The sequence below is a fragment of the Poecilia mexicana genome, unplaced genomic scaffold (genome assembly GCF_051168715.1).
Source record: "Poecilia mexicana isolate PSO_F unplaced genomic scaffold, ASM5116871v1 scaffold_23, whole genome shotgun sequence".
Lineage (NCBI taxonomy): Eukaryota > Metazoa > Chordata > Actinopteri > Cyprinodontiformes > Poeciliidae > Poecilia > Poecilia mexicana.
The window spans coordinates 13620835-13635078 of NW_028263392.1; the positions used below are offsets into that span (position 1 = coordinate 13620835).

The 14244-nt window shown below is 37.9% G+C and overlaps 1 protein-coding gene across 4 annotated transcripts in view; it reads right to left on the reverse strand.

Annotated features, from left to right (window-relative positions):
* Positions 1-14244, reverse strand: part of syt1a (synaptotagmin Ia) — a 151412-nt gene that overhangs the window by 32987 nt on the left and 104181 nt on the right. For all 4 annotated transcript variants that reach the window (XM_088003279.1, XM_014988554.2, XM_014988537.2 and 1 more), the window contains one exon: positions 5407-5610. In XM_088003279.1, coding sequence (XP_087859405.1) covers positions 5407-5581 — 175 coding nt within the window. In that variant the 5' untranslated portion in view covers positions 5582-5610. The remainder of the gene's footprint in view (positions 1-5406; positions 5611-14244) is intronic.

The following is a 14244-nucleotide window of genomic DNA, read 5'->3' on the forward strand; positions in this document are numbered from 1 at the left end:
GAAAGTGAAAAAGGGGGTGAGCGGGAACTCTAACTCCCGAGACTTATCTCTTGTTCCACCGGGCGACGTGGCATGGAAAATAGTTTCCCTGGATGAGCTGGACATGCATGGTGGAGTCCAAGTTTGCTGTCCCTTGGGGCTCAAGACACTTTTTGGGTTTTAAAATGGTGAAAGAAGAAAACGCCAACTATCTACAGATGTCTTCATATAAGTCGATGTGAAAAATTCATTTGTAGTTTCTCTGTATTTTGTTTTTGTTCATTGAACATTAAATGAGTTGTGTTGTGCGATTAAAGCACTTTACTGTGGGGGGTTTGTTTTGATATATTAGAAATAAAGCACGTAAAAATTAGATTGCAGAAATTACGCACTGATCAGGATCACTTTAAACAAAGTCTGACTGCTATAAAGGAAAGTTAAAAGAAATCAGCTTTATACTTTTCATTATATTCTTAGCGCAAAAGAAATGCTATAGAGTTGAATAATTGCAAAATTATTTTCTGTTCTTAAAAATTACAATAAAATGAATTACATGTAAGTAATGCCATTACACAGTTTTTAAATGTGTGCATGACGTTTATCGTTCGGTTCGGTTGTTACCGTGACAACAGAACTGGGTTTGGTTTTTGCTGGCGAAACACCATTACCTTCAAATGTCAGCTTTCACTCTGGGACATTTTTGGCCTCTTAAGGTGGTGTGGGCGGTTCTATAGGGACTTTATTCAGACTGTGAGAAAGAAATAGTGACTCATTTATAGTATTGAGCTTTTTTCTGAGGAAACATGGATGAAAACATCCACTTTACTACATGTATATTGTTTCACGTAGTAAGTTTTATTGATTGAAATATTTCAGTGTGAAAGAGTACATTTCACACATGCTCTGTGTAAAACTTTGTGGATATTTTGCGTCATTTCAGGTGTTTTGTAATCTTTACAAGCTGTATTGGATCCGTCTGCTCTGTCTCAATGTAATCACATTCTTATTCATCCTCTCACTTATAATCCTGAGCACTTTACATCAGGAGAGGTTCATGCTGGACACATTAACAAGTGTCTGGGTATGTTTGTGTGTTTATTAATGTGCTATATTGCATCTGGGTTATATCCACTTTCCAGAGCGCACTAATTCAGTGTGACAGGACTTTGTTGGTCAATTAACCTTCACATTATATCTTGTTATGCCTGTGAGATCAACACTCTGCTCATGGCTTTAACCCACTGTGGTTTGGCTAAGCTGACAATATTGCAGCAGCAGAATCAGCAATGAGGGCTGAAAACAGATGATAATGAGATTTTACTCTGTAAATCTTATGTTTGCACAAAACACAGAGCTGCAGCGGAAGTACCATGGAGTAGTTTTAATTCCCGTTTGGCTGAAAAAAGTTAATTTTCTGGTTGCAACACGACTGTCCTCATGAAAATCTAGGTGTGCAGTGTTAGGCTACTCCTGCTTCCACCAATCCCTGAGGGTTTCACAGCTTTACATTTGTTCCTAAGATGACGGTGGGCGATGAGGCCTGCCACCAGCAGGCAGGAAGACCCAACGGGTCCTGATGATCCTCCGCCATAATCCTCTTTAATAAACCCTGCTGTCTGTTGACTGGGAGTAGCCACAGTGTTAAATCAGTCCAGACACTTTCAAACACAAACATAACTGGGATTTCTTTCTTTTTTTTTTTTTTTTTTTTTTAGCTCTGCAGGATAATATTTTTCTCCTCCAACAGATTTATTGTTTTATATTTTCAACTGGAGAAAGATTTTCTCTTTATGTAGCATTTATTCTTCCAGTACACTCTGTTATTTTGGAGAAATGGTTTGTATGTTTGTAGTTATGACTCAAACAGTTTGCGTTTATTGATCAATTCTTATCTGCAACGGATTTTCAGAAATAAGAAGTTCAGCAATCTGGTTTTCTCAGCAGCAGCAGCAGCAGCTGGGTTTCAATGAGCAGTAACAGCATGTTTTAGTGTGATTACAGCTGGACTTCAGCTCTGTCAAAGTGTTTATAATTATGGAAAAGCAAAAAAAATCTGAGCATTAAATAATTGATAACAGAGAAAGTTATTGCAGGATACTAAATTTTAACAGCTGAAACAAGTAAAGTCTTCAGCTAATTTTCAATTGTGTTTATTTTACCACGTTTATGAAAAGGATTTCTGTTTGTTGCTTATTTTACAAATCTTTTTAGTGATTTAGTGTAAATAAATAATGCTGGAATATGTTTCTTTGTTTTTTTTTTTACAGAAACATTGCAAATTCAAATGTATAACTAATGTATAAATAATTTGTCTATTTTTTAATCTGTTCTGTTTTTCAGGCAGAGCAATATACATCATACAACTTCAGTGAAGTTGCTGCACAAATTTAAAAAAATAAAAATAAAAAAAAATCCAACATTAATGACAAACTCCCATAGAGAATATATTTGTAACCGCTGCCAGAAGTAGGAGCGTCTCACCAACTGTCAAACGGAAAAAAGTAATTTTGTCATGATTTATATAGGTTTAGTTTTTGCTGTGCAGGAGGCATTGGCTGACAAAAATCCTGGGCTCAGAAGCGTGATGACTGACAGAAATTGAGCAGCGAGTTAGGCCTTTGTGACAGCTTCATGCCACCACACATTCAAAGCCTGTGGAGCTTAAATTGGGTTATAAGCCTGAAAGAAGATCTTCTGCAGCTGCAGTGGAAAGGCGGTGCTGAGCATGCAGCTTCACCTCTCACATTTTCTTGTTAAATTTGCTGCATGACTTTCCCCCAAACCCCATCGATATTCCACAAGGTAAACAAGTCTTTTGGGCATTCATCATCCGCTTGGCAGCACTGCAGAGCAAAGTCCCCTGCTTTTGATAGAGGGGATGAGGTGACAGAAAACAGTAATAGGTATGACCCAGCAGTGACAACCTGCATGATGGTCAGTAGGGTTTATTTGGATGATTTTAGAAAACTTTTTCTGCCAGAGGTGTGGTAAAGATGAGATCAAAATTGAGAGAAAAGAAAATAAATTGAAAGCTCAACTTGCCACCAAGAGGGATGTGACAAATATGGATTTCTGGGGACTGTCTTTTGTGATACTTTTATTGTTAAGCCAGAGGGGAGATCAAACTCGTCAGGTCTTGGCTGTAAATCCTCTGAAATCAAATATCCTCAAAGATATTCAAACATGTTTCTATTTTAAATGAATGCACACAGCTAAAGCTCTTCAGCTGCAGCCATGAGTTTTTAAAAAAATATATAAATAATGGATTTTATTTAAGCTAAATTACTTCCTAGCATGTATAAAGATTACTGTGTATGAAATTTCTGCAGTGGTGACATTTGTGGCGTTGGGGGAAAGAAGGAAGTCATTTTGTGAGATGATATTGCTTGAACACAAACCTGTTATTAGATACAATTATAATTTAGGATATTGATGGAAACAAAACCTTCAGACCTCTGTGGAGAGATTTGTTCTGATAGGCAAAGAACGTCACACACCCATGAACAGATGAGGATGTGTTTTGCCAGGAGATTTGATCATAAAAGTGCAGAGGTTTTTATTTAAGAACGATGTAAAATAATTTTATTCATTTGAACACAACCATGAGTTGGAGATAAATTTTTGAGAACTGTGAACTGAATAATCCTGTTTTGTTTTGACCCAATGAACTAGAAGACTTGATTTAAATGAGTTCTACTTAGAGCTGTATTTATGTTTTTAACTGTGTTTTGGCTGCTAATTTGCCACCTGATGGTGCAGAGTTGTTAGAACGGCGATAAGGGCAAAAAGTCTGAAATGCTCAGCATCCAAGAGCAGCAAAGGGCAGGAAGTCTGACCAGGTAGACGGACACCAGGCCCCCCCACAGAGCAGCCATATGCGCAGCACAGAGGTAGTTCGGCTCAGAAGCAGCAGCCCTCCGGCCACAGAGACACCGAGATGCATGGGACCAAAATCCTGGCCCAAACGTACCGGAACCTCGACCCAAAGCAAATCAGGCACTCGGACAAACCTGCTAATTGCTAGTGAGTTTTCAACAGTGATTTTTAAAAACGTTTATCTTCACAGAATTACTGAATTAATATAAAAGGTTGGATTTTTTTTTAGAACTAAGATTTTCTATTCTGCTTTTGCACTAAAATAAACATGAAAAATAAAACTTACTTTTCACATTTTAATCAAGTATAAACTGAGATATTCAGTGAAGAAAGATTTTTTTCCCCCTATTGTTTCCTAAGAAACAGCCGAACAGAAGATGAGAAGTTCATGATTTTTCAGCGTTCGATTGTTTGACGTTTTCATCAAAGGTCAAGTCAGACCTTGACTGCTTATTGAGCTCTGCCAACAAAAAGTAACATGCATCTATGGCTGAATCATCCCTGACTCATGGGGTATACAATCAGGATCACATTGAAATGTTTCAGATAAACAGCTTTAAAATCACAAGGAGTCAAATTACACACATTTTGCATCTGTGAAACCATTTGAAAGCAGAGTCAGTGACTCACACCCTTTTCAGAAACTAGGTTTCTGTGGAGAATGAAGCGAGATTTTTACAAGATTCTCAATGATTTGCTGTTTGAATCACAGAGCCTGGAGAAAATCTGTCTTGAAGAGTCGTAAGTATGACTGAACGTCAGTAAAGATACTGCTTAAAAACATCTGCTTTATTCATTAACAGTTTTAAGAAAAGAAAGCAAAGAGATTTGCACATCAGCAAGTCAGCTGCTTGAATTATGATCCTTTGTGTCAGGATTTTTTTTTTATTTCCTTAAAGCATAAAAAAGGTATGAAAAAAAATTCTGTAATTTTCTTTTTAAATTTTAGATTTTTTAGGCGATCAATTGTAATTTTCTCCTAATACAAAGTTATTTGAAAATACATCAGTAGTATTGTTCTTTAGGGGTTTTATCTGATATCACAATATTTTTTCTATCTGCAAGAGTCGTCTACAGTAAAGGAGGGACCGGGTCGGTCTGCATGCTTTTTTGTCTGTCAGCCATATTGCATTTTAAAAAAATTATTTCTTGCATTTGCAGCTGATGCCCAGTAGTTGATGGTGTATTTTATGATGCATTAGTGTCCACTTCAGTGGTCTGTGTGCATTTATAATATAAAAATCCACAAGAAGAACAAGAAAATGGCTTTTAGATAGCTGTCCACTGTAGTGACCACTATGCATGAAAGGGTTAAAAACTATGATCACATGATGGAAGTTCAACAAAGGCTATTAATTGAAATCAGGAGTGCTGAAGCAGGTCAGTGTGAGGTTTAGGAAGCACTGTGATAGCCTGATAAAGTCAGAAAACTGAGTTCTGGTAGTTTTTGCTGCTAAAAGTGATTTTACCTTTTAGGAATATTTTTGACGTGGTGGTAAAGACCCAACAAAGAACATGCATGATTTAATAAAGGTTGAAAAAAAAACTCACATGGGATTTTGTTCAGCTCGTTCATGAACTTGTTCTTCAGCTTGGAGAAGGCTTCATCCTTCTCCCCTGTGCCCGGTCCGGCCATGCTGGTGGTGTTGGAGCCAGCTGTTGAGGAGGAGGCAGTGGTGAGCGAAGGGGCCGCAGCCGCCAGCGCTTCCCTTCGACTCTCATTCATGGTGGCGATGCTGGGCAGCCGGGCGGTAGCTGCAGAAGGAAAATAAATACAGTTCGGGTAGATGAGATTGGATTCTTCGAGTTCCTCAGTCTCTGTGACAGATGCATGTCGGAGGCAGGGAGCCTGCCTCGTCAGATGACGGAGCCGACGCAGAATGTGTGAGCAGCTGTAGGCTCAGCATTAGTAAACATCAGCTGGAGTTCACAGAAAACTGGCCAGCTCTCTAAAATCAGAATAAGGCTCCTCACTCATTGTCAAAATTCAATCTTAGGATCACAAAGTAGTGATAAAATAATGATGAAGTGCAACTATACATCTGGTTTAATTATGATCCTGCGCTCCCAGTAGTGACATATATGTTATGTTGCAGCGCACAACACCAAGCTCTTCACACACACCAGGTGTATTTACTTTACTTTAAGGTCTGGTTGCAGAGGAAACAGAGTGACTCATATGTTATCCACCGCTCTTTGTGCAGAGGCACTCATGCGGTGCCACATGTGGTCTGCTGCTTAATGGTCATTGTTTACCAGATAAATCATCTCCAAACATGTCAACACAATGGGATGTCCTGTCTGTATGAGGTTTCTACATCGCCTCAGTTCTGCTCCAGGGCAACAGAGCATGACTTTGATACTACAGTTTGACCAAAAAATCACATAACTTGCTTTAACTGACTACACTAAGCACATGTTAGCAAATCAAGCAACCTACAGGCTACATCAGGTTGGTTGTAATTGCAAGTTAAAATATGGCAATTTTTTAAGAGAAATGGGTGAGAAAACTTAGGCAACATTCAACCTTTTTCATCCAACAATAAGTTTTGGAAGATTGTAGACTGGCCATCGAAGTCATGCTACCTGACCTGAAAACACGACTGCCATGAGGAAGGGGCTACAATTTCCCGTTATGTTGCATAAAGCTTATTCTGGCTATTAAATATGTTTGCAGCAGGTCATAGCAACAAAAGGATGCTCTACTGAGTGCAAAGGGGATGTTATAAATGTTGAAACAAGTCAACATAATAAATATATTTCATGTTTGCATCACTTGTAGCTTTAAGTTCTGAGCTGCTAAAATTTTATAATTCTTAATGTTTCTTAACTAAATATGTGGAAGTCAGCGGTTCAGCATTTTTCTGTTGTAAACATGTCTTCATTGAGACCCAACATATGTCTGCTTTAAAAAAAATAAAATAAGAAGGACAAAAAATGAGTGACAAGATGTAGAGATAATTAAAAGTGGCTTAAAATTTGTGTATCTAACAACGGATGCATTTACTTCCCAGATAAAATGTTTTAATGTGTTGAAGTGAAATTCAATAATTACACAAAGCAGCTACATGCTGCAGCAGATAGGAACTATTTGTGTGCCGTTGGTGCGCAGGTTGTAATTTGCTCTGTCACCATAGCAATTCAAGAGGATAATGGCGTGCTAAAGAAAACCAGTACACAGCGAAGATTGATGGCCTAATTTTCCTTCCTTCCCACAGTTGGTGCTCATATTTCCCCATTTATTTCATTGTTAACATACCCAGGCATAACACTGGATGCGACTCTAAGATCCACTGAAGGTTTCTCTGGAAAGTAATTTGAAAGTCTAAATGTAACCTCAAAAAACACAAATTATATTTATTTTTGAGCTTCAGAGTGGAGAACAAGATGCCAGCATAATACTCCCCAACAGAAACCATGATATAAAGAAACGGGTCAGAGTTGATGTGGAAAGTTTCTTTCATTTCGTAAATTGAGGTTTTAAAACGTCAGTGAAGCTGATTGGATACCAGAGAGATGACAACATTGATTTATTTCTACACTTTCTAACCCCACTGGCAGCACTTTAAGCTAATTTATTCTGCATATCAAGGGATGTTCAAACTAATTTGAGTTAATTTGAACTAAGCTGAGTCACTGGTGATGCAGCAAAGCAATAACATTTTAAAATAAATCTTTAATATTTGAGGATTAATACTTTGAATCACTTTTACTTTGCCATATAAAGATTAGTATTACTGCTCATGTGATTCAGGTAGGACTTCTGTTTGTTATGAGAAATAATTGTAATTTTGCTTACTAGTGTCTCAGCTAATTAGCAAAATTTCATTGCCAGCAGATGTTAAATTTGAAAAATGATATTATTCTGCAAAGATATGGACTTGCCTGCAGGAGTAATTTTTGCCAAAAAGCAGCTAAATTATTTTGAATAAATAAATAAATAAATAAATAAATAAATAAATAAATAAAATGGATGGCCTGAAAAAAGCCAATGTTCCTGCATAAACCATGCCTTTTATAAAAGACGGATGTCAAACTGACCCAGTATTGATCCAAATACATGTTAAGCTTGGAAGATTGTCAGGACATTCTGACTGAAAAGGAAAACATTTTTGAGAACATATTTACTTTTTTGGACTGGATTGTAACCAACAAAAATGTAAAGAAGAAATTAACTCTGCATCTCCTTGACTAGTGACGAATTGTCAACTAATAACTATTTTTCAGGCACAAATGCACACAGCCTGTGAATTAAAATAGGGAAATGACATCAAAATAATGCATTTTCCACTAATGATTGACTTTAAATATCGTTTGCTATAAATTATATCAGTTGAGGATCCTTTTAGGTATTTAAATAAGGAGTACGACTAAGTATTGAAGGTCTTATCTTCCTACCTGCAGTTGGTTAAAGTATTTCATTGATTTCTTTTTCTTTTTCATTCACAGTTAAATAAGAAAGTACTTGGAACAGAACTGTTTTCTAAAGGTTTTTAGCTGCACTTCTGCCCCTTAAAATATGCACAATTTAAGTATCTACACATCTATTAGTTTGCTGCTGAGATAAACATATTTCAGCAGGCTTGAAAAACAAATAATTGATTTTAAGCTCTTAATTTTAGTTGCATAATTTGTTTACATCAGCGTTTTATTATCCATGAAAACACAAAATTTATTGAGCGAAACAGGTTTGCTTTGGTTCTGGCTTCACGACCAGCGCTGCTCTTTCACAACTCGGAGAAACTTTCATGTCCCGACACTCTCCAGCTGTGATATTAACACCAAACTAACACTTCTTTCACAGCATCTTTCACCATCATCAACAGAGACTTTTTAAGACAAGGGTGTTGAAAATGTAAAAAAAAAAAAGCAACAAATAAAACAGCCTGTGATCAAACAACAAGATGATGCATCAGAAGTGATTTAGGTTTGAAAAAGGAGCTCTAAGAAACCTTTTCTTCTTCTCTCATGGTTGCATGAACACCTACGCATGTACCTGTTAGCTCAGCCGCCCTTTGAATGCTGCAAGGTTAGTGTGGGGGCCGATTCATTCGGCAGTGACAGAGACACTTCAACATGGGGCGAGGACTTTAAGGGAGCACAATGATGCTCTGCAGAGTGCATGTGGGAGGCTTCTTATGTGGAAAAAAGAATTGATCATCCCCTCTGCGCGAGTGTAAACATGAAGCACTATTTTAAGTTATTTTCTGAAAAAATACTCAACGTAAAAAAATAAATAAGAGTATTTATTTAAATTAGTCTATTCCAGTGAATTAGATATACAAAATGAAGCAAGCGTCTACATTAAAGGACATTACATTACTTTAAAAAAGACAACTGATTGCTAAACTGCAAAGAGAGCCACCCATTGAGTCTGTTGTGCTTCTCGCTGCAGACCTCATATTACTGACAAAAATTGAAACAATAATTCAGCTCACATTTGTGCCTTAATGACTACTTGCCCAGTCAAGCATAAGATGACAACTTCCATGTTATCTTTATTGTCTGCAGTGGCAGACAGCAGGCAGTCCACTTGAAACCCAGTGTCATTTACTGCTGGAGTGGATTGAGGCTTATTTATCTTCATGGAAGACCAGAGAGTGTTGACCTTTTCCCCTCTCGTAGGGCTGCCTTCGCAGGATAATCACGCTGTATGTGTAATACGACTCAATATTTACCCTGTCACTACCACATCCCCGCCACTTTAAATAATGCTTTTGCTCTATTTTTAAAGGTTTTTCCATTTTATTTTGGTGTTTTTTTAACCTGAGTTACTCACAGAAAGTGATTCAAGCCCAAATGACAAATCTGAAATGTGTGGACTGCATTTATTTTGTTGTGAAATCCCTAGCTGCATCTGTTCTGTGAAAGTTTCAGTGCTAGATTAGACAACATTAATCAACAAATGGCACCGTGAAGAACAAAAACTAAGTCGAGAAGATAAAGGTGGGGTTAGGTTAACATTTTTTGTTACCTTTGCACATTTTAAGAGTACAAATCTGAAAATAGCAAGAATGTGGCACAACCGTAAACCACCTAAACTGACATACTAGCATTAATCCGACAAGCAGGAGAAAAAGTAAGGACAAAAAAGCAGCCACAGGATCCATGGTGACTCTGGATGAGCTGCAGAGATGCACAGCTCAAGTAATTCAACTCAGTTTATTTATATAACACCAATTCATAAGAAGTCATGTTTAGTTTGCCATAAATGAGGAACACAATGTGGAAAAAGGTGATTCAAAGTGAGTTTTTTGACATACAAGCAAAATGCTTTGCAACGGACAACTAATCGCACATTAACCTGAACACATCATTCTAAAGATGGTGGTGGCAGTATCATGCTGTGGGTCAAACCTGATTAGAAAATAAATGGAGATAAATAAAGGACAATCCTGGAAGAAAATCTGTTTGAAGCTACATAAAACTTGGGGATGGGGCAGAGGTTCGTCTTCCAGAAGCATAAATACAACCAGAGCTACAATAGATTGGTACATTCAGGTGGCCTAGTCAAAGTCCAGATAAAAAATCCAATGGAGAATTTGTGACAGTAGACCAAGCTGAGTAAGCTTTAGCTTGTTCTTTTTCCAAAGACGAAAATCACTAACAAAAAGGAAATTTCAGTAAATATTACAAGCTGACAATATAATTTATGCACTAATTAGAAAACTATGAATACTTTGCCATCTACTTCACAATTATTTTTGTTACTTCGCCAAAGTTTGTGGTTAAAATAAGAATAAAAAACCATATTACAAGACAAGAGCATCAGCTGATCTAACCCAGTCGACGCTTGCTGTCATTCTGGTTTTGCTTCACTGCAGGATGCGACAGGCTGCTGCTTCCAGCTTCCTTTTTTCTGCACCAGCCATCTTTTTTTGGAGGCGTGCCGCTCAGGTGTAAAACCCCAACCCAATTAAAGGGCCGCCAGATGGCCCAGCAGGTTCCCTATCGCAGAGGAAAAGCTGGCACACAGCTCCCTCCCATCACCTCTCTCTTCCCTTCACAAACTGGGTCAGCTTGCTCGCTCTCCTCCGCTCCCTCTATCATTCGTTCCATCTCCTTCATCATCCTTTCATGTTTTTTTTTCCCACCAACTCCCTGGTTTCCTGCACCAACAGATTCCCATCTCACCAGCGTGGATCAGAACATCATCATTTTGATAATGAAGCACATAATGGAATAAATAAGAGCAAATGATGTGGTGATTAAAACCATTTTTAGTTCACATTTTGAGCGCGAGTTGGTGTCACGTAGAGTTTCCTGCTTTCCGATGGGTTCAGCTCCCAGTGGGGTCGGTTTTACACCTCATGATTTTAGAGAAGAATAGAACAGGTCTTAATTTTGTTAAACACAATATGATCACAAGTGTGTGGTCTGCAAACAAACGCTCTGATTTTTTTTATTTCCGGGGTTTTCATCTAATTAAAGCTATTTGAAACAACCTCGTGAAAAATTATCCGCTAAATTCCACTCGGTTATTTAGTACCAACATAATACAGTCCAACCTGGTTCAGTGGAGATATGGAGCCAAAACAAGAGTTAGTTTTCTCTAATTGAGAGGATACAGCATGTATTTCAAGTGAACACTTTCAGCTGAAGCTGAAAACAGGGATACATAAACAGATTTTAAAGTAATTTCATTGGATTTCAGGCATTAATGTCCTCCAGCCTTTAAGGGTTGCACAGTTTGAACCACAAAAACATAAAATCTGCTCATTGAATTAGCTTTAGAAGTTTTTATCCTCTAGTTTAAGAGGATAAAAAACAAAAACAACTTCCACCATATGACACCATTAAAGATATTTAGTACAGCAAAATTATCTGCCACACTGAGACAGCCATTGAATATCCATTCCTGCCACCATTTTGAAGAAAAGCCCACAGTATTACAGACTCTCCACTATGCTTAGCAGTGGAAATGAACTTCTTTTTCCACATTATCAACCTTAGTTTCATGTCAGACCTGCAGAATTTGTTTTTTTAAAAAGCTCAAGCTTAGCCAAATTGGATTAAAGCACATTGTTCCAGAAGTTGCCTTCATCATTATTATTTTATAGGTTTGTGATGGTAGGAAAGAAGAAGCATGACCCTTGCATCCAACCTAAACAAACTTATTCACTTGTTAACCCTGAAATGGGTTTTGTGTTGCATCAGAAAGTCAGGGACTACTAGACACACCATGTAACCTAAAAAGGTGTAAAAGATACTAATTAGTGATATTTATTTCACAGAAATGCCAGGGTTCCAACAAGTTTGCTAAATTCAATAATTTAACTCAGAATGTATTCCCATCAGGTTAAATTAAAGGGTGGATTTCTCTAAAAATTTCAGTGTGAGAATCTCCCTGCAATCAAAGATGAATTTATTGAGACTTTTTACAAATATTTACCGAGAGCTTACCCTTCAGATAACATTTATGTAGTGTTATAACTCCACCAGTGAAGCATCTCAGTCAGATACAGTGGCTGTAAACAAAATGAGCGCCTTTAATTTGAATCTCGAGTCGTTAACTGAATTTTCTTTCAGAACAATTAAAATCTAATGAAGTCGTATTATGTGCCTTCCTGAGCGTAAGTGAGACCGTGTTGATTATTTAACAGTCAACAGTTGCTTGGAGGTTTTAAACCAGACTTGATTACACTTCAAAAGTGTGGGAGCTCCCGCGGTTTTTGCATAATCCTCTGACAGACACTCAGACGGCGCTTTGCAGATTCGGATAAACTAATAATCATTCCAAGGACACTTGCTTAGATCCAAAGGGAGTACTAACAGAGTAATGACAATGAATGACAAATTAAAAATATTAAGCAAATTAGACCTCATGTTGCATGCATAATACAATGATGAATCAAACAGACATCAACAGAATGCTTAACTGGGTTATTAATGTGATTTTTTTCATCTATTTATTTGTCCTGTTATTTTGTAATCGGCTAGTTTTAAAGGTTATATGTAATCTCCTAAAATACTGATCGGATGGACAGTCGGGCCAAATGATGTTTTGAACAATGGAGCAAAATATCAGACATATTTCTGGACAATACTTGGGTAAATTTCCATCTTTAGGACATGATTGTACAACAAATGCTAGAAAAGTTTCCTCCAAGTGGCACAACAATAACTACATTTTTTAATTGGGCATTTCAAAAATAAATATGACTTTTTAATTAATTTACTGCATTAAAATGTATAAAATAAACCGAGAAAACCTTTCCTTTATTTCTCTACGTAAAGAAAAACAGTTTAGATGTCAGTGCTGCTTCGCTTCAACAAGGAAACATCAATTTTATGGAGCGGCTCTGACACATGCCAATATCAAAGCAATTCGTCTGATAAACCACCATGGACTTCAAGGAGAAAAACTCACAACACCTCTGCACTCTTGTTTGAAAGCACTAATCCCAGCAGTCCTTCGTAACTTGAGGAAAATGACACATTAATTACATCCCGTCAGTTAAGTGTCCACCGAAATCTCATTTGTTTAAAGACCTCAGAGTCCTCTCACATGCATGCACACAAGGGGAGTCCTTTCTGTATATAATGTGTGACATAAATGATTGTTAGGTGAGCTGCAGAGATAAGAGGAGGCTGAGAAGCCCCTAGGCCACTTCTCCTTGTCCAGTGAAGCCTCTTAACTCACCTGAAGCCAATCTCAGGGGGTAATAGAACTGCAAAAAGTTATTAACCCTGCTTTCCAGCAAGGCCAGAACAGCTCTATTAAGTCAAAGCACAAAGATTCCCCCATTTTCAATTACTGTTTCCAAAGCGCTGAGGAAAGTTAGAAAAATCCGGCTTGTAGTCTGTCAGAGAGAACGACTCCAGAGCCCCGAATCTGAACAGCTCTTATCAGCTCCTCTTGTTGCTCGCACTGCGGAGGTCTGATACTCCACCTGAGTTGTTGCAGGACGTGTTCGGTCTATTTATATGACAAACATCACAAGGAGGAACCCATCGGCGTAAACAGGGTTGTCAGTATAAAAGCTGCTAGAGAGGTGCAACACGTGAAACAGAAGCAGATCCACCATTTAGACGATGACCTGGAGAATTTGCAAGGATTGAAATCCAAGCTTTGACTTTTGTGAAGATATTTTTTCACCACTGCTGAGGAAATTTAAGCTTCTGTCATGAACTGGGAGTATTTTATCAGTAGGAAGTGATTTGGTATTGATCTCATATCAGCTTGTTTGGTTTCCTCTGTTTTACTGTTTCTCAGATCGCTGATTTACTTGATCAAACATCCATTTGTTGCTCTTATCAGACTGACAGAATGATCTTCAAATCCCACCTCCTGCCTTTGGTGCCTCTCACCTTTGGTTTGTGCTTTGAGGGGGGTTAAAGCACAGAGGTGGGTGAGGGCCAGGGCTAATACAGCAGCGCCTGGGGAGC